This window comes from Oncorhynchus keta, unplaced genomic scaffold (assembly GCF_023373465.1).
Source record: "Oncorhynchus keta strain PuntledgeMale-10-30-2019 unplaced genomic scaffold, Oket_V2 Un_contig_19302_pilon_pilon, whole genome shotgun sequence".
In the NCBI taxonomy this organism is placed as follows: Eukaryota; Metazoa; Chordata; class Actinopteri; order Salmoniformes; family Salmonidae; genus Oncorhynchus; species Oncorhynchus keta.
Genome location: NW_026281393.1, coordinates 4922 through 32500, shown reverse-complemented (window position 1 = coordinate 32500; position 27579 = coordinate 4922). Strand labels below are relative to the sequence as shown.

General features: G+C 49.1%; 1 protein-coding gene and 5 long non-coding RNA genes across 30 annotated transcripts in view; 4 read left to right on the top strand and 2 right to left on the bottom strand.

Moving 5' to 3' along the window:
• Window positions 1-26776, bottom strand: part of LOC127920388 (tubulin-specific chaperone D-like) — a gene marked incomplete at its 3' end in the record, with an annotated part of 27359 nt that extends 583 nt beyond the window's left edge. Inside the window, exons 1-6 of the mRNA XM_052504467.1 lie at window positions 26624-26776; window positions 24973-25111; window positions 11324-11445; window positions 9695-9772; window positions 9005-9094; window positions 6198-6285 (exon numbers count right to left, since the gene is read on the bottom strand). Coding sequence (XP_052360427.1) covers window positions 6198-6285; window positions 9005-9094; window positions 9695-9772; window positions 11324-11445; window positions 24973-25111; window positions 26624-26772 — 666 coding nt within the window. The remainder of the gene's footprint in view (window positions 1-6197; window positions 6286-9004; window positions 9095-9694; window positions 9773-11323; window positions 11446-24972; window positions 25112-26623) is intronic.
• LOC127920392 (uncharacterized) lies at window positions 548-1712 on the bottom strand. The gene is made up of 4 exons (XR_008106142.1): window positions 1624-1712; window positions 1468-1584; window positions 766-1233; window positions 548-687 (listed from the first exon to the last, which is right to left on the bottom strand). It is a non-coding gene; the product is annotated as an uncharacterized LOC127920392 (long non-coding RNA).
• LOC127920390 (uncharacterized) lies at window positions 6294-8930 on the top strand. 2 transcript variants are annotated; one of them, XR_008106137.1, is made up of 3 exons: window positions 6294-6315; window positions 8218-8484; window positions 8712-8930. It is a non-coding gene; the product is annotated as an uncharacterized LOC127920390 (long non-coding RNA). The 2 variants fall into 2 exon arrangements; XR_008106136.1 differs by having other exon boundaries at window positions 8218-8505.
• Window positions 6865-7334, top strand: LOC127920393 (uncharacterized). Its single transcript, XR_008106143.1, has 3 exons — window positions 6865-6968; window positions 7055-7206; window positions 7291-7334. It is a non-coding gene; the product is annotated as an uncharacterized LOC127920393 (long non-coding RNA).
• On the top strand, window positions 10052-11300 carry LOC127920389 (uncharacterized). 21 transcript variants are annotated; one of them, XR_008106133.1, is made up of 4 exons: window positions 10058-10244; window positions 10296-10671; window positions 10787-10976; window positions 11057-11300. It is a non-coding gene; the product is annotated as an uncharacterized LOC127920389 (long non-coding RNA). The 21 variants fall into 21 exon arrangements; XR_008106126.1 differs by having other exon boundaries at window positions 10757-10976; XR_008106128.1 differs by having other exon boundaries at window positions 10727-10976.
• On the top strand, window positions 12318-14705 carry LOC127920391 (uncharacterized). Of its 4 annotated transcripts, none has more exons than XR_008106139.1 (3): window positions 12318-12830; window positions 13098-13363; window positions 14437-14705. It is a non-coding gene; the product is annotated as an uncharacterized LOC127920391 (long non-coding RNA). The 4 variants fall into 4 exon arrangements; XR_008106140.1 differs by lacking the exon at window positions 12318-12830 and adding an exon at window positions 12852-12966; XR_008106141.1 differs by lacking the exon at window positions 12318-12830 and adding an exon at window positions 12885-13031 and having other exon boundaries at window positions 13098-13297.
• Window positions 26777-27579: the final 803 nt, after the last annotated feature.

Genomic DNA, 27579 nt, shown 5'->3' with positions numbered 1-27579 from the left:
CTGTAATAGTGATGGTGTAAACTTGGCAGTAGAAAACCTAAACAGTATATTTGACCTCTCAGATTCCCTATCAAATCTAAACATGTCAGGCAGAAAACCTAAGAAAATTAACAACAATGACAAATAGATCGCAAAAACCTACGAAAGAAATTGAGAAATGTGTCCAACCAAAAACATAGAGACCCATAAAACCTGAGTCTACGCCTTCACTATGGCAACACACACACATTTCCTTCCACAGGGTCGGGGGTGAGACAGGGATGCAGCTTAAGCCCCACCGTCTTCAACATATATAACATCTAGTGCCCTCGCCAAGTCTGCAGCACCCGGCCTCACCCTATTAGAATCTGAAGTCAAATGTCTGCTGTTGATCTGGTGCTTCTGTCCCCAACCAAGGAGGGCCTACAGCAGCACCTAGATCTGTCCCCAACCAAGGAGGGCCTACAGCAGCACCTAGATCTGTCACCAACCAAAGAAAGCCTACAGCAGCACCTAGATCTGTCACCAACCAAGGAGGGCCTACAGCAGCACCTAGATCTGTCCCCAACCAAGAAAAGCCTACAGCAGCACCTAGATCTGTCACCAACCAAGGAAAGCCTACAGCAGCACCTAGATCTGTCCCCAACCAAGGAAAGCCTACAGCAGCACCTAGATCTGTCCCCAACCAAGGAGGGCCTACAGCAGCACCTAGATCTGTCCCCAACCAAGGAAAGCCTCCAGCAGCACCTAGATCTGTCACCAACCAAGGAGGGCCTACAGCAGCACCTAGATCTGTCCCCAACCAAGGAGGGCCTACAGCAGCATCTAGATCTGTCACCAACCAAGGAGGGCCTACAGCAGCACCTAGATCTGTCCCCAACCAAGGAGGACCTACAGCAACACCTAGATCTGTTCCCAACCAAGGAGGGCCTACAGCAGCACCTAGATCTGTCCCCAACCAAGGAGGGCCTACAGCAGCACCTAGATCTGTCCCCAACCAAGGAGGGCCTACAGCAGCACCTAGATCTGTCCTCAACCAAGGAGGACCTACAGCAGCACCTAGATCTGTTCCCAACCAAGGAGGGTCTACAGCAGCACCTAGATCTGTCCCCAACCAAGGAGGGCCTACAGCAGCACCTAGATCTGTCACCAACCAAGGAGGGCCTACAGCAGCACCTAGATCTGTCACCAACCAAGGAGGGCCTACAGCAGCACCTAGATCTGTCCCCAACCAAGGAGGGCCTACAGCAGCACCTAGATCTGTGCCCATCCAAGGAGGGCCTACAGCAGCACCTAGATCTGTCCTCTACCAAGGGGGGCCTGCAGCAGCACTTTGATCTGTGCTCAACCGAGGATGGCCTTCAGCAGCGCCTAGATCTGTCCCCAACCAAGGAGGGCCTACAGCAGCACCTAGATCTGTCACCAACCAAGGAGGGCCTACAGCAGCACCTAGATCTGTCACCAACCAAGGAGGGCCTACAGCAGCACCTAGATCTGTCCCCAACCAAGGAGGGCCTACAGCAGCACCTAGATCTGTCCCCAACCAAGGAGGGCCTACAGCAGCACCTAGATCTGTCCCCAACCAAGGAAAGCCTACAGCAGCACCTAGATCTGTCACCAACCAAGGAGAGCCTACAGCAGCACCTAGATCTGTCACCAACCAAGGAAAGCCTACAGCAGCACCTAGATCTGTCCCCAACCAAGGAAAGCCTACAGCAGCACCTAGATCTGTCACCAACCAAGGAGGGCCTACAGCAGCACCTAGATCTATCACCAACCAAGGAAAGCCTACAGCAGCACCTAGATCTGTCACCAACCAAGGAAAGCCTCCAGCAGCACCTAGATCTGTCACCAACCAAGGAAAGCCCCCAGCAGCACCTAGATCTGTCACCAACCAAGGAGGGCCTACAGCAGCACCTAGATCTTCTGCACAGATTCTGTCAGACCTGGGCCCTGACAGTAAATCTCAGTAAGACCAAAATAATGGTGTTCCAAAAAAGGTCCAGTCACCAGGACGACAAATACAAATTCCATCTAGACACCATTTCCCGAGAACACAAAAATAACTATACAAACCTCGGCCTAAACATCAGCATCACAGGTAACTTCCACAAAGCTGTGAACGAGCTGAGAGACAAGGCAAGAAGGGTCTTCTAAATGTCTTCTACACCATCAAAAGGAACATAAAATTTGACATACCAATTATGATCTGGTTAAAAACACTTGAATCAGTTATAGAACCTATTATCCTTTAAGGTTGTGAAGTCTGGGGTCCGCCCACCAACCAAGAATTCACAAAATGGGACAAAAAAAACAATTTGAGACTCTACATGCAAAATTCTGCAAAAATATCCTCAGTGTACAACGTAAAACACCAAATAATGCACGCAGAGCAGAATTAGGCCGATACCCACTAAAATCTACAACCACCTAAAAGGAAGTGATCGATTGGGTGAAATACCACAGTGTGACATCACAGCAGCAAGATTTGTGACCTGTTGCCACAAGAAAAGGTCAACCAGTTTTTGTACTATTTGCACATCATTACAACTCTGTATAAAGACATCTGAAATGTCTTTATTCCTTTGGAACTTGTGAGTGTAATGTTTACTGTTTATTTCACTTTTGTATATGATTTATTTCACTTGCTTTGGCAATGTAAACATATGTTTTCCATGACAATAAAAACCCTTACATTGAAATTGAGAGAGACAGATGAGAGAGAGGCAGATGAGAGAGAGGCAGAGAGAGAGAGGCAGAGAGAGAGAGGCAGATGAGAGAGAGACAGATGAGAGAGAGGCAGATGAGAGAGAGGCAGAGAGAGAGAGGCAGAGAGAGAGGCAGATGAGAGAGAGACAGATGAGAGAGAGGCAGATGAGAGAGAGGCAGAGAGAGAGAGGCAGAGAGAGAGAGAGACAGATGAGAGAGAGGCAGAGAGAGAGGCAGAGAGAGAGAGACAGATGAGAGAGAGGCAGATGAGAGAGAGGCAGAGAGAGAGACAGATGAGAGAGACAGATGAGAGAGACAGATGAGAGAGACAGATGAGAGAGACAGATGAGAGAGAGACAGATGAGAGAGAGCAGATGAGAGAGAGGCAGAGAGAGAGAGGCAGAGAGAGAGGCAGATGAGAGAGAGGCAGAGAGAGAGACAGATGAGAGAGACAGATGAGAGAGACAGATGAGAGAGAGACAGATGAGAGAGAGGCAGATGAGAGAGAGGCAGATGAGAGAGAGGCAGAGAGAGAGGCAGATGAGAGAGAGGCAGAGAGAGAGGGCAGAGAGAGAGACAGAGAGAGAGACAGATGAGAGAGAGGCAGAGAGAGAGAGACAGATGAGAGAGAGGCAGATGAGAGAGAGGCAGATGAGAGAGAGGCAGAGAGAGAGAGAGGCAGAGAGAGAGACAGATGAGAGAGACAGATGAGAGAGACAGATGAGAGAGACAGATGAGAGAGAGACAGATGAGAGAGAGGCAGATGAGAGAGAGGCAGAGAGAGAGAGGCAGAGAGAGAGAGGCAGATGAGAGAGAGGCAGATGAGAGAGAGGCAGAGAGAGAGGCAGATGAGAGAGAGGCAGATGAGAGAGAGGCAGATGAGAGAGAGGCAGATGAGAGAGAGGCAGATGAGAGAGAGGCAGAGAGAGAGGCAGATGAGAGAGAGGCAGAGAGAGAGGCAGAGAGAGAGACAGATGAGAGAGAGGCAGAGAGAGAGAGGCAGAGAGAGAGAGACAGATGAGAGAGAGACAGATGAGAGAGAGACAGATGAGAGAGAGGCAGATGAGAGAGAGGCAGAGAGAGAGAGAGAGAGAGGCAGAGAGAGAGACAGATGAGAGAGACAGATGAGAGAGACAGATGAGAGAGACAGATGAGAGAGACAGATGAGAGAGAGACAGATGAGAGAGAGGCAGATGAGAGAGAGGCAGAGAGAGAGAGGCAGAGAGAGAGAGGCAGATGAGAGAGAGGCAGAGAGAGAGACAGATGAGAGAGACAGATGAGAGAGACAGATGAGAGAGACAGATGAGAGAGACAGATGAGAGAGAGGCAGATGAGAGAGAGGCAGATGAGAGAGAGACAGATGAGAGAGAGGCAGATGAGAGAGAGGCAGAGAGAGAGAGACAGATGAGAGAGAGACAGATGAGAGAGAGAGAGACAGATGAGAGAGAGGCAGAGAGAGAGAGACAGATGAGAGAGAGGCAGATGAGAGAGAGGCAGATGAGAGAGAGGCAGATGAGAGAGAGGCAGATGAGAGAGAGGCAGAGAGAGAGAGGCAGAGAGAGAGGCAGATGAGAGAGAGGCAGATGAGAGAGAGGCAGATGAGAGAGAGAGGCAGATGAGAGAGAGGCAGATGAGAGAGAGGCAGATGAGAGAGAGGCAGATGAGAGAGAGGCAGATGAGAGAGAGAGGCAGATGAGAGAGAGAGGCAGATGAGAGATGAGAGAGAGCAGATGAGAGAGAGGCAGATGAGAGAGAGGCAGAGAGAGAGAGGCAGATGAGAGAGAGGCAGATGAGAGAGAGGCAGAGAGAGAGAGGCAGAGAGAGAGAGGCAGATGAGAGAGAGACAGATGAGAGAGAGGCAGATGAGAGAGAGGCAGAGAGAGAGAGGCAGAGAGAGAGAGGCAGAGAGAGAGAGGCAGAGAGAGAGAGACAGATGAGAGAGAGGCAGATGAGAGAGAGGCAGAGAGAGAGAGGCAGATGAGAGAGACAGATGAGAGAGAGGCAGAGAGAGAGGCAGATGAGAGAGAGGCAGAGAGAGAGAGGCAGATGAGAGAGAGGCAGATGAGAGAGAGGCAGAGAGAGAGAGGCAGAGAGAGAGAGGCAGAGAGAGAGAGGCAGAGAGAGAGAGACAGATGAGAGAGAGGCAGATGAGAGAGAGGCAGAGAGAGAGACAGATGAGAGAGACAGATGAGAGAGAGGCAGAGAGAGAGGCAGATGAGAGAGAGGCAGAGAGAGAGAGGCAGATGAGAGAGAGGCAGATGAGAGAGAGGCAGAGAGAGAGGCAGATGAGAGAGAGGCAGAGAGAGAGAGGCAGAGAGAGAGACAGATGAGAGAGAGGCAGATGAGAGAGAGGCAGAGAGAGAGAGGCAGAGAGAGAGAGACAGATGAGAGAGAGACAGATGAGAGAGAGACAGATGAGAGAGAGACAGATGAGAGAGAGACAGATGAGAGAGACAGATGAGAGAGACAGATGAGAGAGAGGCAGATGAGAGAGAGGCAGATGAGAGAGAGATGAGAGAGAGAGAGAGAGAGGCAGAGAGAGAGAGGCAGATGAGAGAGAGGCAGATGAGAGAGAGGCAGAGAGAGAGGCAGATGAGAGAGAGGCAGAGAGAGAGACAGATGAGAGAGACAGATGAGAGAGACAGATGAGAGAGACAGATGAGAGAGAGACAGATGAGAGAGAGACAGATGAGAGAGGCAGATGAGAGAGAGGCAGAGAGAGAGAGGCAGATGAGAGAGAGGCAGAGAGAGAGAGGCAGAGAGAGAGACAGATGAGAGAGAGGCAGAGAGAGAGAGACAGATGAGAGAGACAGATGAGAGAGAGACAGATGAGAGAGAGACAGATGAGAGAGAGACAGATGAGAGAGAGACAGATGAGAGAGAGACAGATGAGAGAGAGGCAGATGAGAGAGAGGCAGAGAGAGAGGCAGAGAGAGAGAGGCAGAGAGAGAGAGGCAGAGAGAGAGAGGCAGAGAGAGAGAGAGAGAGAGAGGCAGAGAGAGAGAGGCAGAGAGAGAGAGAGAGGCAGAGAGAGAGAGAGAGGCAGAGAGAGAGAGAGGCAGAGAGAGAGAGAGAGAGGCAGAGAGAGAGAGAGAGCAGAGAGAGAGAGAGAGGCAGAGAGAGAGAGGCAGATGAGAGAGAGGCAGAGAGAGAGAGAGAGAGAGAGAGAGAGAGAGAGGCAGAGAGAGAGAGAGAGAGATGAGAGAGAGAGAGATGAGATGCAGAGAGAGAGAGATGCAGAGAGAGAGAGATGAGATGCAGAGAGAGAGAGATGAGATGCAGAGAGAGAGAGATGAGATGCAGAGAGAGAGAGATGAGATGCAGAGAGAGAGAGACAGATGCGAGGCAGAGAGAGAAACAGAGAGGCATAGAGACAGATGAGAGAGAGAGAGATGAGATGCAGAGAGAGAGAGAGATGAGAGAGAGAGATGCAGAGAGAGAGAGAGATGAGATGCAGAGAGAGAGAGAGACAGAGATGAGAGATGCAGAGAGAGAGAGAGCTAACTCACCACAGGGAAGGGGTGACAGAGGAGCAGCAGCAGCTGGAACAGAACCTTCTTACGGACCTCTCCCTGGAACTGGATCAGACCACAGAACCTACAGGAGGGGAGAGAGAGTAGGGTTCGGGTTTGGAGGAGAGAGTGTAGGGTTCGGAGGAGAGAGAGTAGGGTTCGGAGGAGAGAGAGTAGGGTTCGGGTTCGGAAGAGAGAGAGTAGGGTTCGGGGGAGAGAGAGTAGGGTTCGGAGGAGAGAGAGTAGGGTTCGGAGGAGAGAGTGTAGGGTTAGGAGGAGAGAGAGTAGGGTTCGGAGGAGAGAGAGTAGGGTTCGGGGGAGAGAGAGTAGGGTTAGGAGGAGAGAGAGTAGGGTCTGGAGGAGAGAGAGTAGGGTTAGGAGGAGAGAGAGTAGGGTCTGGAGGAGAGAGAGTAGGGTCGGAGGAGAGAGAGTAGGGTTAGGAGGAGAGAGAGTAGGGTTAGGAGGAGAGAGAGTAGGGTTAGGAGGAGAGAGAGTAGGGTTAGGAGGAGAGAGAGTAGGGTTAGGAGGAGAGAGAGTAGGGTTAGGAGGAGAGAGAGTAGGGTTAGGAGGAGAGAGAGTAGGGTTAGGAGGAGAGAGAGTAGGGTTAGGAGGAGAGAGAGTAGGGTTAGGAGGAGAGAGAGTAGGGTTAGGAGGAGAGAGAGTAGGGTTAGGAGGAGAGAGAGTAGGGTTAGGAGGAGAGAGAGTAGGGTTAGGAGGAGAGAGAGTAGGGTTAGGAGGATCAGAGAGTAGGGTTAGGAGGATCAGAGAGTAGGGTTAGGAGGATCAGAGAGTAGGGTTAGGAGGATCAGAGAGTAGGGTTAGGAGGAGAGAGAGTAGGGTTAGGAGGATCAGAGAGAGGGTTAGGAGGATCAGAGAGTAGGGTTAGGAGGAGAGAGAGTAGGGTTAGGAGGAGAGAGAGTAGGGTTAGGAGGAGAGAGAGTAGGGTTAGGAGGAGAGAGAGTAGGTTTAGGAGGAGAGAGAGTAGGTTTAGGAGGAGAGAGAGTAGGTTTAGGAGGAGAGAGAGTAGGTTTAGGAGGAGAGAGAGTAGGTTTAGGAGGAGAGAGAGTAGGTTTAGGAGGAGAGAGAGTAGGGTTAGGAGGAGAGAGAGTAGGGTTAGGGGGAGAGAGAGTAGGGTTAGGGGAGAGAGAGTAGGGTTAGGAGGAGAGAGAGTAGGGTTAGGAGGAGAGAGAGTAGGGTTAGGGGAGAGAGAGTAGGGTTAGGAGGAGAGAGAGTAGGGTTAGGAGGAGAGAGAGTAGGGTTAGGAGGAGAGAGAGTAGGGTTAGGAGGAGAGAGAGCAGGGTTAGGAGGAGAGAGAGAGGGTTAGGAGGAGAGAGAGCAGGGTTAGGAGGAGAGAGAGCAGGGTTAGGAGGAGAGAGAGCAGGGTTAGGAGGAGAGAGAGCAGGGTTAGGAGGAGAGAGAGCAGGGTTAGGAGGAGAGAGAGCAGGGTTAGGAGGAGAGAGAGCAGGGTTAGGAGGAGAGAGAGCAGGGTTAGGAGGAGAGAGAGCAGGGTTAGGAGGAGAGAGAGCAGGGTTAGGAGGAGAGAGAGCAGGGTTAGGAGGAGAGAGAGCAGGGTTAGGAGGAGAGAGAGCAGGGTTAGGAGGAGAGAGAGCAGGGTTAGGAGGAGAGAGAGCAGGGTTAGGAGGAGAGAGAGCAGGGTTAGGAGGAGAGAGAGCAGGGTTAGGAGGAGAGAGAGCAGGGTTAGGAGGAGAGAGAGCAGGGTTAGGAGGAGAGAGAGCAGGGTTAGGAGGAGAGAGAGCAGGGTTAGGAGGAGAGAGAGCAGGGTTAGGAGGAGAGAGAGCAGGGTTAGGAGGAGAGAGAGCAGGGTTAGGAGGAGAGAGAGCAGGGTTAGGAGGAGAGAGAGCAGGGTTAGGAGGAGAGAGAGCAGGGTTAGGAGGAGAGAGAGCAGGGTTAGGAGGAGAGAGAGCAGGGTTAGGAGGAGAGAGAGCAGGGTTAGGAGGAGAGAGAGCAGGGTTAGGAGGAGAGAGAGTAGGGTTAGGAGGAGAGAGAGCAGGGTTAGGGGAGAGAGAGCAGGGTTAGGAGGAGAGAGAGTAGGGTTAGGAGGAGAGAGAGTAGGGTTAGGAGGAGAGAGAGTAGGGTTAGGAGGAGAGAGAGTAGGGTTAGGAGGAGAGAGAGTAGGGTTAGGAGGAGAGAGAGTAGGGTTAGGAGGAGAGAGAGTAGGGTTAGGAGGAGAGAGAGTAGGGTTAGGAGGAGAGAGAGTAGGGTTAGGAGGAGAGAGAGTAGGGTTAGGAGGAGAGAGAGTAGGGTTAGGAGGAGAGAGAGTAGGGTTAGGAGGAGAGAGAGTAGGGTTAGGAGGAGAGAGAGTAGGGTTAGGAGGAGAGAGAGTAGGGTTAGGAGGAGAGAGAGTAGGGTTAGGAGGATCAGAGAGTAGGGTTAGGAGGATCAGAGAGTAGGGTTAGGAGGAGAGAGAGTAGGGTTAGGAGGAGAGAGAGTAGGGTTAGGAGGAGAGAGAGTAGGGTTAGGAGGAGAGAGAGTAGGGTTAGGAGGAGAGAGGTTAGGAGGAGAGAGAGTAGGGTTAGGAGGAGAGAGAGTAGGGTTAGGAGGAGAGAGAGTAGGGTTAGGAGGAGAGAGAGTAGGGTTAGGAGGAGAGAGAGTAGGGTTAGGAGGAGTGTGTATATTAGGTTGTGTGACTAAATGTTTTAACACTGTATCAGAGGTGAGATGCAGTGGACATGTATTTGGAGTGTGTGTGTGTGTGTGTGTGTGTGTGTGTGTGTGTGTGTGTGTGTGTGTGTGTGTGTGTGTCTGTGTGTGTGTGTCTGTGTGTTAAAAGAAACCCCACTCACACAGCGATGGCGGAGCGGAGCTTCTGAGTGTCCTTGGACTTCTTAATCTCTTCCTTACAGAGAGACAACAAGTCCACACAGAACTGATGACTAGAGAGAGAGAGAGAGAGAGCGCGAGAGCGAGAGAGAGAGAGCGCGAGAGCGAGAGAGAGAGAGAGAGAGAGAGAGAGAGAGAGAGACAGAGAGAGAGAGAGAAAGAATAGAGGCAAGAGAGAGAGAGAGAGAGAGAGAAAGAGAGAGAGAGAATAGAGGCAAGAGAGAGAGCAGAGAAGAGGAGAGAGAGAATAGAGGATGGAGGCAAGAGAGAGAGCAGAGAAGAGGAGAGAGAGAATAGAGGATAGAGGCAAGAGAGAGCAGAGAAGAGGAGAGAGAGAATAGAGGATGGAGGCAAGAGAGAGAGAGCAGAGAAGAGAGAAAAAGAGAGAGAATAGAGGATAGAGGCAAGAGAAAGAGAGCAGAGAAGAAAAGAGAGAAACAGAGAGAGGAGAGAGAGAAGAGCAGAGAGAGCAAATAACAGATTAGCGTAGCGTCTATTCATTCCATCAGCCACTATATTACATATCTTCATGTATTCTACATACACAACACTATAACTCTTCTAAATGTCCCGGTTCTGCCAGATAAGGAAGTAGTACTGAGTCCTACCTAACAGGCATCAGTAGAACAGTCTATAACATGAACCCCACTCACTCCTGGTCTGTAGTGAAGGTGTCAAAACAGGCTCTAGCCAGCATCTGGTCCAGCATCTTCAGGAAGGGGATAGACACCCTACACAGAGACACACACACACACACACACACATTACACACAGGCTCTAGCCAGCATCTGGTCCAGCATCTTCAGGAAGGAGATAGACACCCTACACAGAGACACACACACACATTACACACAGGCTCTAGCCAGCATCTGGTCCAGCATCTTCAGGAAGGGGATAGACACCCTACACAGAGACACACACACATTACACACAGGCTCTAGCCAGCATCTGGTCCAGCATCTTCAGGAAGGGGATAGACACCCTAAACAGAGACACACACACATTACACACTGTAGTTTACCAGGTTAGTTTCCTCTGTAGTTTACCAGGTTAGTTTCCTCTGTAGTTTACCAGGTTAGTTTCCTCTGTAGTTTACCAGGTTAGTTTCCTCTGTAGTTTACCAGGTTAGTTTCCTCTGTAGTTTACCAGGTTAGTTTCCTCTGTAGTTTACCAGGTTAGTTTCCTCTGTAGTTTACCAGGTTAGTTTAATTTCCTCTGTAGTTTACCAGGTTAGTTTCCTCTGTAGTTTACCAGGTTTCCTCTGTAGTTTACCAGGTTAGTTTCCTCTGTAGTTTACCAGGTTAGTTTCATTTCCTCTGTAGTTTACCAGGTTAGTTTCCTCTGTAGTTTACCAGGTTAGTTTCCTCTGTAGTTTACCAGGTTAGTTTCCTCTGTAGTTTACCAGGTTAGTTTCCTCTGTAGTTTACCAGGTTAGTTTCCTCTGTAGTTTACCAGGTTAGTTTCCTCTGTAGTTTACCAGGTTAGTTTCATTTCCTCTGTAGTTTACCAGGTTAGTTTCATTTCCTCTGTAGTTTACCAGGTTAGTTTCATTTCCTCTGTAGTTTACCAGGTTAGTTTCATTTCCTCTGTAGTTTACCAGGTTAGTTTCATTTCCTCTGTAGTTTACCAGGTTAGTTTCATTTCTTCTGTAGTTTACCAGGTTAGTTTCCTCTGTAGTTTACCAGGTTAGTTTCATTTCCTCTGTAGTTTACCAGGTTAGTTTCATTTCCTCTGTAGTTTACCAGGTTAGTTTCCTCTGTAGTTTACCAGGTTAGTTTCCTCTGTAGTTTACCAGGTTAGTTTCATTTCCTCTGTAGTTTACCAGGTTAGTTTCCTCTGTAGTTTACCAGGTTAGTTTCATTTCTTCTGTAGTTTACCAGGTTAGTTTCCTCTGTAGTTTACCAGGTTAGTTTCATTTCCTCTGTAGTTTACCAGGTTAGTTTCCTCTCCTCTGTAGTTTACCAGGTTAGTTTCCTCTGTAGTTTACCAGGTTAGTTTCCTCTGTAGTTTACCAGGTTAGTTTCCTCTGTAGTTTACCAGGTTAGTTTCATTTCCTCTGTAGTTTACCAGGTTAGTTTCATTTCCTCTGTAGTTTACCAGGTTAGTTTCATTTCCTCTGTAGTTTACCAGGTTAGTTTCATTGAGATTGACACTAGAGAGAGAGACAGTGTAATAAACATTTATTTTTTAACTATCAATGTAAATCTCCCCACGTGACTGTAAAACTGAAAGAGAGAAAAGAGTGTGTGAAAGCATGGATACAAAGGTGTGTGTGTGTGTACCTGTCATTTCTCAGGTTGTCTCTGAAGACATGCAGCAGTGCCTCACTAAACTGTCCCAGTGCTGCTGCATCCTGCTGAATCAGCATCAGGTGGTCGAACAGAGACTGGGAGGAGAAACGCACCTGGAGACGGAGGGAGGGAGGGAGGGAGAGAGAGAGAGAGGGGGGGAGGGAGAGAGGGAGAGATGGGGAGGGAGACAAGGAGGGAGGGAGGGAGGGAGAGAGAGGGATATAGAGACGGAGAGACAAGGAGAGAGGGAGGGAGGGAGGGAGAGAGAGGGATATAGAGACGGAGAGACAAGGAGAGAGGGAGGGAGGGAGGGAGAGAGAGGGATATAGAGACGGAGAGACAAGGAGAGAGGGAGGGAGGGCGGGAGGGCAGGAGGGAGGGAGACAAGGAGGGAGGGAGGGCGGGAGGGAGAGACAAGGAGGGATATAGAGAGGGAGAGACAAGGAGAGAGGGAGACAAGGAGGGAGACAAGGAGGGAGGGAGACAAGGAGGGAGGGAGACAAGGAGGGAGACAAGGAGGGGGAGACAAGGAGGGAGGGAGACAAGGAGGGAGGGAGACAAGGAGGGAGGGAGACAAGGAGGGAGACAAGGAGGGAGGGAGACAAGGAGGGAGGGAGACAAGGAGGGAGGGAGACAAGGAGGGAGGGAGACAAGGAGGGAGGGAGACAAGGAGGGAGGGAGACAAGGAGGGAGGGAGACAAGGAGGGAGGGAGATAGGGAGAGGGATATAGAGACGGAGAGACAAGGAGAGAGAGGGGAGGGAGGGAGGGAGGGAGACAAGGAGGGAGGGAGACAAGGAGGGAGGGAGACAAGGAGGGAGGGAGACAAGGAGGGAGGGAGACAAGGAGGGAGGGAGGGAGGGAGGGAGAGGGATATAGAGACGGAGAGACAAGGAGAGAGGGAGGGAGGGAGGGAGGGAGGGAGGGAGGGAGGGAGGGAGGGAGGGAGGGAGGGGAGGGGAGGGATAGACATCAGTGTGGTTAACATCAGACAGAGGACTGATAGATAGACATCATGTTGAAGTTAACATCAGAGCCAGAGGACTGTAACAGATCAGTAGAAACTCTGAGATCCAGAACAGTAAAAGTATAGAACAGGATATTACCACTGCGTTTAACATGGTGTAAGTCTGGACCGTGTGAGAAGCCTCATTGAGCAACATTAAGTCAAAACAGCTCATCTCTCTGTCTGCGTAACAAATGACACTATTTCCTACATAGTGCACTACTTTTTGACCAGGGCCCATAGGGGAGAGGGTTCTATTTTGGGACGCACACTCTGATGTCCTGGCATCACTTCCTTCCCATAGTGATGACAGGTTGAAACTGAGTGACACACTGAAGGCTGGTGACAACTGGCTCATCGTTCCCATAGCAACAACACAGCATCAACACCCGCTGGAGGGGAGAGGACTTCTGTCTTCCCATTAGCCCCCCCCCCAGAGGGGTTGTCTTTCCCCTAGCTGACTGGGGCTGAGGGAGAGAGACCAGGGACATTAGTCCCCCTCCAGAGGGGTTGTCTTTCTCCTAGCTGACTGGGGCTGAGAGGGAGAGAGACCAGGGACATTAGTCCCCCCAGAGGGGTTGTCTTTCCCCTAGCTGACTGGGGCTGAGGGAGAGAGACCAGGGACATTAGTCCCCCAGAGGGGTTGTCTTTCCCCTAGCTGACTGGGGCTGAGGGAGAGAGACCAGGGACATTAGTCCCCCAGAGGGGTTGTCTTTCCCCTAGCTGACTGGGGCTGAGGGAGAGAGACCAGGGACATTAGTTCCCCCTAGAGGGGTTGTCTTTCCCCTAGCTGACTGGGGCTGAGGGAGAGAGACCAGGGACATTAGTCCCCCCAGAGGGGTTGTCTTTCCCCTAGCTGACTGGGGCTGAGGGAGAGAGACCAGGGACATTAGTCCCCCTCCAGAGGGGTTGTCTTTCCCCTAGCTGACTGGGGCTGAGGGAGAGAGACCAGGGACATTAGTCCCCCCAGAGGGGTTGTCTTTCCCCTAGCTGACTGGGGCTGAGGGAGAGAGACCAGGGACATTAGTCCCCCTCCAGAGGGGTTGTCTTTCCCCTAGCTGACTGGGGCTGAGAGGGAGAGAGACCAGGGACATTAGTCCCCCCAGAGGGGTTGTCTTTCCCCTAGCTGACTGGGGCTGAGAGGGAGAGAGACCAGGGACATTAGTCCCCCCAGAGGGGTTGTCTTTCCCCTAGCTGACTGGGGCTGAGGGAGAGAGACCAGGGACATTAGTCCCCCTCCAGAGGGGTTGTCTTTCCCCTAGCTGACTGGGGCTGAGGGAGAGAGACCAGGGACATTAGTCCCCCAGAGGGGTTGTCTTTCCCCTAGCTGACTGGGGCTGAGGGAGAGACCAGGGACATTAGTCCCCCTCCAGAGGGGTTGTCTTTCCCCTAGCTGACTGGGGCTGAGAGGGAGAGAGACCAGGGACATTAGTTCCCCCAGAGGGGTTGTCTTTCCCCTAGCTGACTGGGGCTGAGGGAGAGAGACCAGGGACATTAGTCCCCCAGAGGGGTTGTCTTTCCCCTAGCTGACTGGGGCTGAGGGAGAGAGACCAGGGACATTAGTCCCCCCCAGAGGGGTTGTCTTTCCCCTAGCTGACTGGGGCTGAGGGAGAGACCAGGGACATTAGTCCCCCTCCAGAGGGGTTGTCTTTCCCCTAGCTGACTGGGGCTGAGAGGGAGAGAGACCAGGGACATTAGTTCCCCCAGAGGGGTTGTCTTTCCCCTAGCTGACTGGGGCTGAGGGAGAGAGACCAGGGACATTAGTCCCCCTCCAGAGGGGTTGTCTTTCCCCTAGCTGACTGGGGCTGAGGGAGAGAGACCAGGGACATTAGTCCCCCTCCAGAGGGGTTGTCTTTCCCCTAGCTGACTGGGGCTGAGGGAGAGAGACCAGGGACATTAGTCCCCCAGAGGGGTTGTCTTTCCCTAGCTGACTGGGGCTGAGAGGGAGAGACCAGGGACATTAGTCCCCCTCCAGAGGGGTTGTCTTTCCCCTAGCTGACTGGGGCTGAGGGAGAGAGACCAGGGACATTAGTCCCCCCCAGAGGGGTTGTCTTTCCCCTAGCTGACTGGGGCTGAGGGAGAAAGACCAGGGACATTAGTTCCCCCTAGAGGGGTTGTCTTTCTCCTAGCTGACTGGGGCTGAGGGAGAGAGACCAGGGACATTAGTTCCCCCAGAGGGGTTGTCTTTCTCCTAGCTGACTGGGGCTGAGGGAGAGAGACCAGGGACATTAGTTCCCCCAGAGGGGTTGTCTTTCCCCTAGCTGACTGGGGCTGAGGGAGAGAGACCAGGGACATTAGTCCCCCCAGAGGGGTTGTCTTTCCCCTAGCTGACTGGGGCTGAGGGAGAGAGGACTTCCGTCTTCTATACTTTGGCAATGTCTGTAGTTTTTTAAATTTGATTTGACCTTTATTTAACCAGGCAAGTCAGTTAAGAACAAATTCTTATTTTCAATGATGGCCTAGGAACAATGAGTTAACTGCCTGTTCAGGGGCAGAACGATAGATCTGCTAAATGATATTTGTATGTGTTATTTCTCTGTCTCTGCCTCTTGCTATAATCTGGCTGGACTGGAGACACACAGACACTTCTGAGGTAGCCAGAACTGTGTCCCTGGGCTGATCAGGAGTTGGTTGTCACACACAACAGTCCAAAGTGATGAAGCATCCTGTTGGATCCTGGAAACTTTCTCATCGTCCTCGTCTCCTTTACCGCCTTTTCACATTCGTGTTGAGATATTTCATAAACCATCTCCTGTGAGACTCCCCTCCCCCTCTCCCACTGCTTAGTCCAACTCTCTTCTCCTCTCATACCCCCCCTGAAAGACCAGCATGTCATCACGGCAGGGTGGTCTAGTGGTTAGAGTGTTGGACTAGTAACCGGAAGGTTGCAAGTTCAAACCCCCGAGCTGACAATATCTCAACACGAATGTGAAAAGGCGGTAAAGGAGACGAGGACGATGAGAAAGTTTCCAGGATCCAACAGGATGCTTCATCACTTTGGACTGTTGTGTGTGACAACCAACTCCTGATCAGCCCAGGGACACAGTTCTGGCTACCTCAGAAGTGTCTGTGTGTCTCCAGTCCAGCCAGATTATAGCAAGAGTCAGAGACAGAGAAATAACACATACAAAAACCATTTAGCAGATCTTATTGAGGGTGTAGCTTGTGTTCCTAGCTCCAACAGTGGAGCAATATCTAACAATACACAACCTAAAGTAAAGGAATGGAGTTAAGAATATATCAATATTTGGATGAGCAATGTCAGAGCGACATATACTAAGATAAAGTAGAATAGAATACAGTATATACATATGAGATGAGTAATGCAGGATATGTGAACATGATTAAAGTGACCAGTGTTCCATTATTAAAGTGACCAGTGTTCCATTATTAAAGTGACCAGTGTTCCATTATTAAAGTGACCAGTGTTCCATTATTAAAGTGACCAGTGTTCCATTATTAAAGTGACCAGTGTTCCATTATTAAAGGGACCAGTGTTCCATTATTAAAGTGACCAGTGTTCCATTATTAAAGTGACCAGTGTTCCATTATTAAAGTGACCAGTGTTCCATTATTAAAGGGACCAGTGTTCCATTATTAAAGGGACCAGTGTTCCATTATTAAAGTGACCAGTGTTCCATTATTAAAGTGACCAGTGTTCCATTATTAAAGTGACCAGTGTTCCATTATTAAAGGGACCAGTGTTCCATTATTAAAGGGACCAGTGTTCCATTATTAAAGGGACCAGTGTTCCATTATTAAAGGGACCAGTGTTCCATTATTAAAGTGACCAGTGTTCCATTATTAAAGGGACCAGTGTTCCATTATTAAAGTGACCAGTGTTCCATTATTAAAGTGACCAGTGTTCCATTATTAAAGGGACCAGTGTTCCATTATTAAAGGGACCAGTGTTCCATTATTAAAGGGACCAGTGTTCCATTATTAAACTGACCAGTGTTCCATTATTAAAGGGACCAGTGTTCCAAAGGAAAGACCAGCCAACATCACTAAACACAGATCCATTTGTTCTGGATCAACTCCCATCCTTAAAGAAAGGAAAGACCAGCCAACATCACTAAACACAGATCCATTTGTTCTGGATCAACTCCCATCCTTAAAGAAAGGAAAGACCAGCCAACATCACTAAACACAGATCCATTTGTTCTGGATCAACTCCCATCTGTGTTTTGGGTTTTAGGTTGTTGTTTACAGGAACCAGGTGGATGTGGGCCAGAGGAGCGTCAAGCTGATGCCTGGTGCCCGAGAAACAAAGACTGATAGAACAGATGAGAGTGGAGGTACTGGTGTCCTCGGTGGTGTGAATATTAGCAGTGTGATGGACCCCCCCTGCTGGCCTTCAGACCCACACACTGGAGAGACCAGTGGTCAAACCACTGTTTCACTAAGGTGCTTTTCCACAGACAACATCATGACTTTCGTTGACTCACAAATCTGCAACAACATGCAGTCTTTGGACGGTAGCAGTGTGGGAACCACAGTCAATGTACGATGGACACAGTGAGGTATAGTGGTGTGTGGTACTGGTACTGGGCCAGACAGTGAGGTATAGTGGTGTGTGGTACTGGTACTGGGCCAGACAGTGGGGGCTAGTGGTGTGTGGTACTGGTACTGGGGTTGGTACTGGTACTGGGGTTGGTACTGGGGCTGGTACTGGGGTTGGTACTGGTACTGGGGTTGGTACTGGGGCTGGGGTTGGTACTGGTACTGGGGTTGGTACTGGGGTTGTACTGGGGTTGGTACTGGTACTGGGGTTGGTACTGGTACTGGGCCAGACAGTGAGGTATAGTGGTGTGTGGTACTGGGCCAGACAGTGAGGTATAGTGGTGTGTGGTACTGGTACTGGGCCAGACAGTGGGGGCTAGTGGTGTGTGGTACTGGTACTGGGGTTGGTACTGGGGCTGGGGTTGGTACTGGGGCTGGTACTGGGGTTGGTACTGGTACTGGGGTTGGTACTGGGGCTGGGGTTTGTACTGGTACTGGGGTTGGTACTGGTACTGGGGTTGGTACTGGTACTGGGGTTGGTACTGGTACTGGGGTTGGTACTGGGGTTGGTACTGGTACTGGGGTTGGTACTGGGGTTGGTACTGGGCCAGACAGTGAGGTATAGTGGTGTGTGGTACTGGTACTGGGGCTGACAGTGAGGTATAGTGGTGTGTGGTACTGGTACTGGGCCAGACAGTGAGGGCTAGTGGTGTGTGGTACTGGTACTGGGGCTGACAGTGAGGTATAGTGGTGTGTGGTACTGGTACTGGGCCAGACAGATATAGTGGCGTGTGGTACTGGTACTGGGGCTGACAGTGAGGTATAGTGGTGTGTGGTACTGGTACTGGGGCTGACAGTGAGATATAGTGGTGTGTGGTACTGGTACTGGGCCAGACAGTGAGGTATAGTGGCATGTGGTACTGGGCCAGACAGTGAGGTATAGTGGTGTGTGGTACTGGTACTGGGCCAGACAGTGAGGTATAGTGGTGTGTGGTACTGGGCCAGACAGTTAGGTATAGTGGTGTGTGGTACTGGTACTGGGGCTGACAGTGAGGTATAGTGGTGTGTGGTACTGGTACTGGGCCAGACAGTTAGGTATAGTGGCGTGTGGTACTGGTACTGGGGCTGACAGTGAGGTATAGTGGTGTGTGGTACTGGTACTGGGCCAGACAGTTAGGTATAGTGGCGTGTGGTACTGGTACTGGGGCTGACAGTGAGATACTGTAGCTTCAGACAGATAACGACAGACAGACAACCACAGATACATGCTCTAGCTACAGACAGATAGCTACAGACAGATAGCTACAGACATAACTAAAGACATACAATGCAGCCACAGATGGATAACCACAGACACATACTGTGGCTTCAGACAGATAGCTACAGGCATATAACTACAGACACATACTGTGGCCACAGGCATATAACTACAGACACATACTGTGGCTACAGACAGATGGCTACAGACACAACTACAGACATATACTGTGGCCACAGGCATATAACTACAGACACAACTACAGACAGATAGCGACAGGCATATAACTACAGACATAACTACAGACAGATAGCTACAGGCATATAACTACAGACAGATAGCTACAGGCATATAACTACAGACATAACTACAGACAGATAGCTACAGACCAGTGGCAGTCAGTGCCGTTTAAGATTTATTTTTATTTATTTCTATTACAGCATATTGGATGACTGTCATTCATATTCCGTTCACCCAGTTCAATGTAACATCGATAGGTTTAGGCTACTACATGATACTAGAATGTTCCCTCTACCCATCATGAGTTGATACAACCTAGCCTATGAAGGACAGTTTATAACCTAGCCTATGAAGGACAGTTTATAACCTAGCCTATGAATGACAGTTTATAACCTAGCCTATGAATGACAGTTTATAACCTAGCCTATGAATGACAGTTTATAACCTAGCCTATGAATGACAGTTTATAACCTAGCCTATGAAGGACAGTTTATAACCTAGCCTATGAAGGACAGTTTATAACCTAGCCTATGAATGACAGTTTATAACCTAGCCTATGAATGACAGTTTATAACCTAGCCTATGAATGACAGTTTATAACCTAGCCTATGAATGACAGTTTATAACCTAGCCTATGAATGACAGTTTATAACCTAGCCTATGAAGGACAGTTTATAACCTAGCCTATGAAGGACAGTTTATAACCTAGCCTATGAATGACAGTTTATAACCTAGCCTATGAATGACAGTTTATAACCTAGCCTATGAAGGACAGTTTATAACCTAGCCTATGAAGGACAGTTTATAACCTAGCCTATGAAGGACAGTTTATAACCTAGCCTATGAAGGACAGTTTATAACCTAGCCTATGAAGGACAGTTTATAACCTAGCCTATGAAGGACAGTTTATAACCTAGCCTATGAAGGACAGTTTATAACCTAGCCTATGAAGGACAGTTTATAACCTAGCCTATGAAGGACAGTTTATAACCTAGCCTATGAAGGACAGTTTATAACCTAGCCTATGAAGGACAGTTTATAACCTAGCCTATGAAGGACAGTTTATAACCTAGCCTATGAAGGACAGTTTATAACCTAGCCTATGAAGGACAGTTTATAACCTAGCCTATGAAGGACAGTTTATAACCTAGCCTATGAAGGACAGTTTATAACCTAGCCTATGAAGGACAGTTTATAACCTAGCCTATGAAGGACAGTTTATAACCTAGCCTATGAAGGACAGTTTATAACCTAGCCTATGAAGGACAGTTTATAACCTAGCCTATGAAGGACAGTTTATAACCTAGCCTATGAAGGACAGTTTATAACCTAGCCTATGAAGGACAGTTTATAACCTAGCCTATGAAGGACAGTTTATAACCTAGCCTATGAAGGACAGTTTATAACCTAGCCTATGAAGGACAGTTTATAACCTAGCCTATGAATGACAGTTTATAACCTAGCCTATGAATGACAGTTTATAACCTAGCCTATGAATGACAGTTTATAACCTAGCCTATGAAGGACAGTTTATAACCTAGCCTATGAAGGACAGTTTATAACCTAGCCTATGAAGGACAGTTTATAACCTAGCCTATGAAGGACAGTTTATAACCTAGCCTATGAAGGACAGTTTATAACCTAGCCTATGAATGACAGTTTATAACCTAGCCTATGAATGACAGTTTATAACCTAGCCTATGAATGACAGTTTATAACCTAGCCTATGAATGACAGTTTATAACCTAGCCTATGAAGGACAGTTTATAACCTAGCCTATGAAGGACAGTTTATAACCTAGCCTATGAAGGACAGTTTATAACCTAGCCTATGAAGGACAGTTTATAACCTAGCCTATGAAGGACAGTTTATAACCTAGCCTATGAAGGACAGTTTATAACCTAGCCTATGAAGGACAGTTTATAACCTAGCCTATGAAGGACAGTTTATAACCTAGCCTATGAAGGACAGTTTATAACCTAGCCTATGAAGGACAGTTTATAACCTAGCCTATGAAGGACAGTTTATAACCTAGCCTATGAATGACAGTTTATAACCTAGCCTATGAATGACAGTTTATAACCTAGCCTATGAATGACAGTTTATAACCTAGCCTATGAATGACAGTTTATAACCTAGCCTATGAAGGACAGTTTATAACCTAGCCTATGAAGGACAGTTTATAACCTAGCCTATGAAGGACAGTTTATAACCTAGCCTATGAAGGACAGTTTATAACCTAGCCTATGAAGGACAGTTTATAACCTAGCCTATGAAGGACAGTTTATAACCTAGCCTATGAATGACAGTTTATAACCTAGCCTATGAAGGACAGTTTACAACGCAGGTGCACACAGGTCGAGAGAATTGAGGAATAAAGGTGACAGACTAAACATATTCAATACCGCCTTGCACACTCTTTCCTGCATCTAGCTGATCTAGAGTGTAATCATTAGTCCCAACAGTTGCAAACGAGAGTTTCTATTGGACAAATTCAGGTATGTTTATCCCGGTTTTTCTACAGAATCGGTGCAATGAACACACCCCTGAGCACACGCAAACACAGTTCTCTTTCATAGCAGCCACATACAAACAGCTCTTTGTGTATATAAATTCCTTCTCACATCTATCTACGTGCTCTCCCCCTCTCACCTTTTCCCTTCGCTTGTGGACTTCAGTGCACAACACATTAGCTGTCTGTGACCAGGCGAAAAAAAACATTTCCAAGCCAAACCTTCATATCATGACCGCTAACCGCACACAGCCTACATTGTTGTCACGTCATAGTCAACATGGCTACTAGGACTAACCCTTTAGTGAACCCGCTACAATCGTGCAGTGTACAGTCAGCAAGCAGTTTATCAGTTACACAGACTGGCCCCGGTGGCAAAACATTAATAAAACCAAAAGCTTACCTTGACTTGGAAGAGTTCCAGTGTTGGATAGTCATAGCCAGCTAGCTAACATAGCATCCCTCTCTGTTGGATAGTCATAGCCAGCTAGCTAACATAGCATCCCTCTCTGTTGGATAGTCATAGCCAGCTAGCTAATATACCATCCCTCTCTGTTGGACAGCCATAGCCAGCTAGCTAACATAGCATCCCTCTCTGTTGGATAGTCATAGCCAGCTAGCTAACATAGCATCCCTCTCTGTTGGATAGCCATAGCCAGCTAGCTAACATAGCATCCCTCTCTGTTGGATAGTCATAGCCAGCTAGGTAACATAGCATCCCTCTCTGTTGGATAGCCATAGCCAGCTAGCTAACATAGCATCCCTCTCTGTTGGATAGCCATAGCCAGCTCGCTAACATAGCATCCCTCTCTGTTGGATAGCCATAGCCAGCTAGCTAACATAGCATCCCTCTCTGTTGGATAGTCATAGCCAGCTAGCTAACATAGCATCCCTCTCTGTTGGATAGCCATAGCCAGCTCGCTATCATAGCATCCTTCTCTGTTTGAGCTGGGTGTTTCAGTAGGCTAAACTAGCTAGCTACATTAGCTAGCTAAGTAAGTGAAAAAAAGAAAAGGAATATAGCTACAGTATCTCTCTCACTCACTGACTGGTCTCTCACTCACTGGTCTCTCACTCTTGCTTCTCGTTCATTTACATTTTTTGTTTAAATGTATTCGTTAAAATACGCTTTCACGACTAGAATCCGGCTACACCATGGTACTACTGTAGACCTTCATTGCAAAACAGTTTTAATCCATTATTTGGTGGCATGTGGAAAAGGATAACTTGTTTTATACTTCACAATTCGCATTTTAATGAAATTCACTCTGAGGAGTCTCCACTGCTACAGACACAGGGCTACAGACACAGAGCTACAGACACAGAGCTACAGACACAGGGCTACAGGCACAGAGTTACAGACACATGGCTACAGGCACAGAGTTACAGGGCTACAGACACAGAGCTACAGACACAGGGCTACAGACACATGGCTATAGACACATGGCTACAGACACATGGCTACAGACACATGGCTATAGACACATGGCTACAGACACAGGGCTACAGACACAGGGCTACAGACACATGGCTATAGACACATGGCTACAGACACATGGCTATAGACACATGGCTATAGACACATGGCTACAGACACAGAGCTACAGACACATGGCTACAGACACATGGCTACAGACACAGAGCCACAGAGCTACAGACACAGGGCTACAGACACAGGGCTACAGACACAGAGTTACAGACACATGGCTACAGGCACAGAGTTACAGGGCTACAGACACAGAGCTACAGACACAGGGCTACAGACACATGGCTACAGACACAGAGCCTTCGACACCACTGACACCGGGCCACAGACACAGAGCTGCAGACACAGAGCTACAGACACAGAGCTACAGACACAGAGCTACAGACACAGAGCCACAGACACAGAGCTACAGACACAGAGCTACAGACACAGAGCTGCAGACACAGAGCCGCAGACACAGAGCCGCAGACACAGAGCCGCAGACACAGAGCCGCAGACACAGAGCCGCAGACACAGAGCCGCAGACACAGAGCCGCAGACACAGAGCCGCAGACACAGAGCTGCAGACACAGAGCTGCAGACACAGGGCTGCAGACACAGGGCTGCAGACACAGGGCTGCAGACACAGGGCTGCAGACACAGGGCTGCAGACACAGGGCTGCAGACACAGAGCTACAGACACATGGCTACAGGCACAGAGTTACAGGGCTACAGACACAGAGCTACAGACACATGGCTATAGACACATGGCTACAGACACATGGCTACAGACACATGGCTACAGACACAGAGCTACAGACACATGGCTACAGACAGAGTTACAGACACAGGGCTGCAGACACAGGGCTGCAGACACAGAGCTGCAGACACAGAGCTGCAGACACAGGGCTGCAGACACAGGGCTGCAGACACAGGGCTGCAGACACAGGGCTACAGACACAGAGCTACAGACACAGGGCTGCAGACACAGGGCTGCAGACACAGGGCTGCAGACACAGGGCTGCAGACACAGAGCTACAGACACAGAGCTGCAGACACAGAGCTGCAGACACAGAGCTGCAGACACAGGGCTACAGACACAGGGCTACAGACACAGAGCTACAGACACAGAGCTACAGACACAGAGCTACAGACACAGAGCTACAGACACAGAGCTACAGACACAGAGCTACAGACACAGAGCTGCAGACACAGAGCTACAGACACAGAGCTACAGACACAGAGCTGCAGACACAGAGCTACAGACACAGAGCTGCAGACACAGAGCTGCAGACACAGGGCTACAGACACAGGGCTACAGACACAGAGTTACAGACAGAGTTACAGACAGAGTTACAGGCACAGAGCTACAGACACAGAGCTACAGACACGGGGCTGCAGACACCACTGACACCGGGCCACAGGCACATATCTACAGAGCTACAGGAGCAACAGGCACCACAGACATGGAGCTACATTGGCTACAGACACAGAGCTACAAACACAGAGCTACATGGGCCACAAACTACAGACACCGAGCTACAGACACAGGACCACGGGCGCTACAGACACAGGGCTACAGGAGCTAAAGACAGCTACAGACACATAGTTACAGACACAGGCACATAGCTACAGACACAGAGTTACAGAGCTACAGACACAGGGTTACAGACACAGGGCTACAGACACAGGGCTACAGGAGCTAAAGACAGAGCTACAGATGTGGGGCTACAGACACAGAGCTACAGACGTGGGGCTACAGACACAGGGCTACAGGCACAGGGCTATAGGCACAGGGCTACAGACACAGGCACAGGGCTACAGACACAGAGCTACAGACACAGAGCTACAGGCACAGAGCTACAGACACAGAGCTACAGACACAGAGCTACAGGCACAGAGCTACAGACACAGAGCTCCAGACACAGGGCTACAGACACAGAGCTACAGGAGCTAAAGACAGCTACAGACACATAGTTACAGACACAGGCACATAGCTACAGACACAGAGTTACAGAGCTACAGACACAGGGTTACAGACACAGGGCTACAGACACAGGGCTACAGGAGCTAAAGACAGAGCTACAGACGTGGGGCTACAGACACAGAGCTACAGACGTGGGGCTACAGACACAGGGCTACAGGCACAGACAGGGCTATAGGCACAGGGCTACAGACACAGTTACAGGGCTACAGACACAGCGCTACAGGCACAGGGCTACAGACACAGAGCTACAGGCACAGAGCTACAGACACAGAGCTACAGACACAGAGCTACAGGCACAGGGCTACAGACACAGAGCTACAGACACAGAGCTCCAGACACAGAGCTCCAGACACAGAGCTACAGACACAGGGCTCCAGACACGTACCGTAGACTCAGTCAGTCCTCCTACAGACACAGAGCTACAGACACAGAGCTCCAGACACAGGGCACAGGGCCAGACACAGGGCTCCAGACACAGAGCTACAGACACAGAGCTACAGACACAGAGCTACAGACACAGGGCTCCAGACACAGGGCTCCAGACACAGGGCTCCAGACACAGGGCTCCAGACACAGGGCTCCACAGGGCTCCAGACAGAGCTCCAGACACAGGGCTCCAGACACAGGGCTCCAGACACAGGGCTCCAGACACAGGGCTCCAGACACGTACCGTAGACTCAGTCAGTCCTCCTACAGACACGGTCAACCCCAGCAGTGTGTGGTACTGGTATTGGGGCAGTCGGAGCAGCTGGGTGATGTGGGGGAAGGCCTGAGACGGAGCGTTCCAGTTCAGACCCTCTGCCCCTTCACTGAGAGCACAGAGACACACACGGGGTACAGTTAGTTCTTCAATAATAATAATAATAATATAATATATGCCATTTAGCAGACGCTTTTATCCAATAACTATTCAATAACTGACCTGTAAATCTTTCATTGAAACATGCCCACTGTATGAGATTACCCTGAGACATCCATAGTATTGTATGAGATTACCCTGAGCCATCCATAGTATTGTATGAGATTACCCTGAGACATCCATAGTACTGTATGAGATTACCCTGAGACATCCATAGTACTGTATGAGATTACCCTGAGACATCCATAGTACTGTATGAGATTACCCTGAGACATCCATAGTACTGTATGAGATTACCCTGAGACATCCATAGTACTGTATGAGATTACCCTGAGACATCCATAGTACTGTATGAGATTACCCTGAGACATCCATAGTACTGTATGAGATTACCCTGAGACATCCATAGTATTGTATGAGATTACCCTGAGACATCCATAGTACTGTATGAGATTACCCAGAGCCATCCATAGTATTGTATGAGATTACCCTGAGACATCCATAGTACTGTATGAGATTACCCTGAGACATCCATAGTATTGTATGAGATTACCCAGAGCCATCCATAGTACTGTATGAGATTACCCTGAGCCATCCATAGTATTGTATGAGATTACCCTGAGACATCCATAGTACTGTATGAGATTACCCTGAGACATCCATAGTATTGTATGAGATTACCCAGAGCCATCCATAGTACTGTATGAGATTACCCAGAGCCATCCATAGTACTGTATGAGATTACCCTGAGCCATCCATAGTATTGTATGAGATTACCCTGAGCCATCCATAGTATTGTATGAGATTACCCTGAGACATCCATAGTACTGTATGAGATTACCCTGAGACATCCATAGTATTGTATGAGATTACCCTGAGACATCCATAGTACTGTATGAGATTACCCTGAGACATCCATAGTATTGTATGAGATTACCCTGAGACATCCATAGTACTGTATGAGATTACCCTGAGCCATCCATAGAGTCGTGTATGAGATTACCCAGAGCCATCCATAGTATTGTATGAGATTACCCTGAGACATCCATAGTATTGTATGAGATTACCCAGAACCCAGAGGGATAATGTGGTTGCCTCACCTAGCTACCTGATAACCACTCTGTTGAGGGATAGTGTGTTTGTCTCATCTAGCTACCTGATAACTACTCTGAGTGATAATGTACTGACTGTGATGTGGTTGTCTCATCTAGCTACCTGATAACTACTCTGAGGGATAATGTACTGACTGTGATGTGGTTGTCTCATCTAGCTACCTGATAACTACTCTGAGTGATAATGTACTGACTGTGATGTGGTTGTCTCACCTAGCTACCTGATAACTACTCTGAGTGATAATGTACTGACTGTGATGTGGTTGTCTCATCTAGCTACCTTCAGATGTAAGTCACTTTGGATAACAGCATCTGCTAAATGACAGCAATGTAAATGTGTTTAGACTCACGTAGGGAAGATGGCGAGCAGCTCCTCTCGGTGGGGGATGTGAGGTACTGCAGGGTTGTTACTATGGAGGAGCCTGACGAACACTGATCCAGCATGGGCTCTGTAGCGGTCGATCTTCTCTGCTGACTGCTGGGCCAAGCTACACATCATACCATTCACCCTGAGGAGGAGAGGAGGAGAGAGATGAGAGGGAGGAGATGAGGAGAGATGAGAGGAGATGAGGAGAGATGAGAGGAGTAGAGGAGAGGGGGAGGAAATGAGGAGAGATGAGAGGAGGAGGAGAGAGGGAGGAGATGAGGAGAGATGAGGAGAGGGATGAGAGGAGGAGGAGAGAGATGAGAGGAGTAGAGGAGAGAGGGAGATGAGGAGGGATGAGAGGAGTAGAGGAGATGAGGAGAGATGAGAGGAGTAGAGGAGAGAGGGAGATGAGGAGAGGGGGATGAGGAGGGATGAGAGGAGGAGAGGAGATGAGATGAGGAGAGGGATGAGAGGGAGGATGAGGAGAGATGAGAGGTGGAGAGGGATGAGGAGAGATGAGAGGTGGAGAGGGATGAGGAGAGATGAGAGGAGGAGAGGGAGGAGAGATGAGAGGAGGAGAGATGAGGAGGAGAGGGATGAGAGGGAGGAGAGAGAAGAGGAAGAGAGGGATGAGATGAGGAGAGATGGAGGAGAGGAGAGAGGGATGAGAGGAGGAGAGATGAGTGGGAGGAGAGAGGGATGAATGGGAGGAGAGGAGAAAGGGATGAATGGAGTGGAAGGGTTTATTAAAGGATGAGAATGTAAAATGAGGAGCTCAGGGATGCAAATGAATGGAGAGGTACAGCTATCATCCCCAATAATATCTTTAATACCTACTACATCTGTCATAACAAGGGTTTATGAGTTATGCCTTCTTATGAAGGTCCTTATGAAGGGCTTATGAGGGCATGAAGGGTTTATGAGGGCCTTATGAAGGTT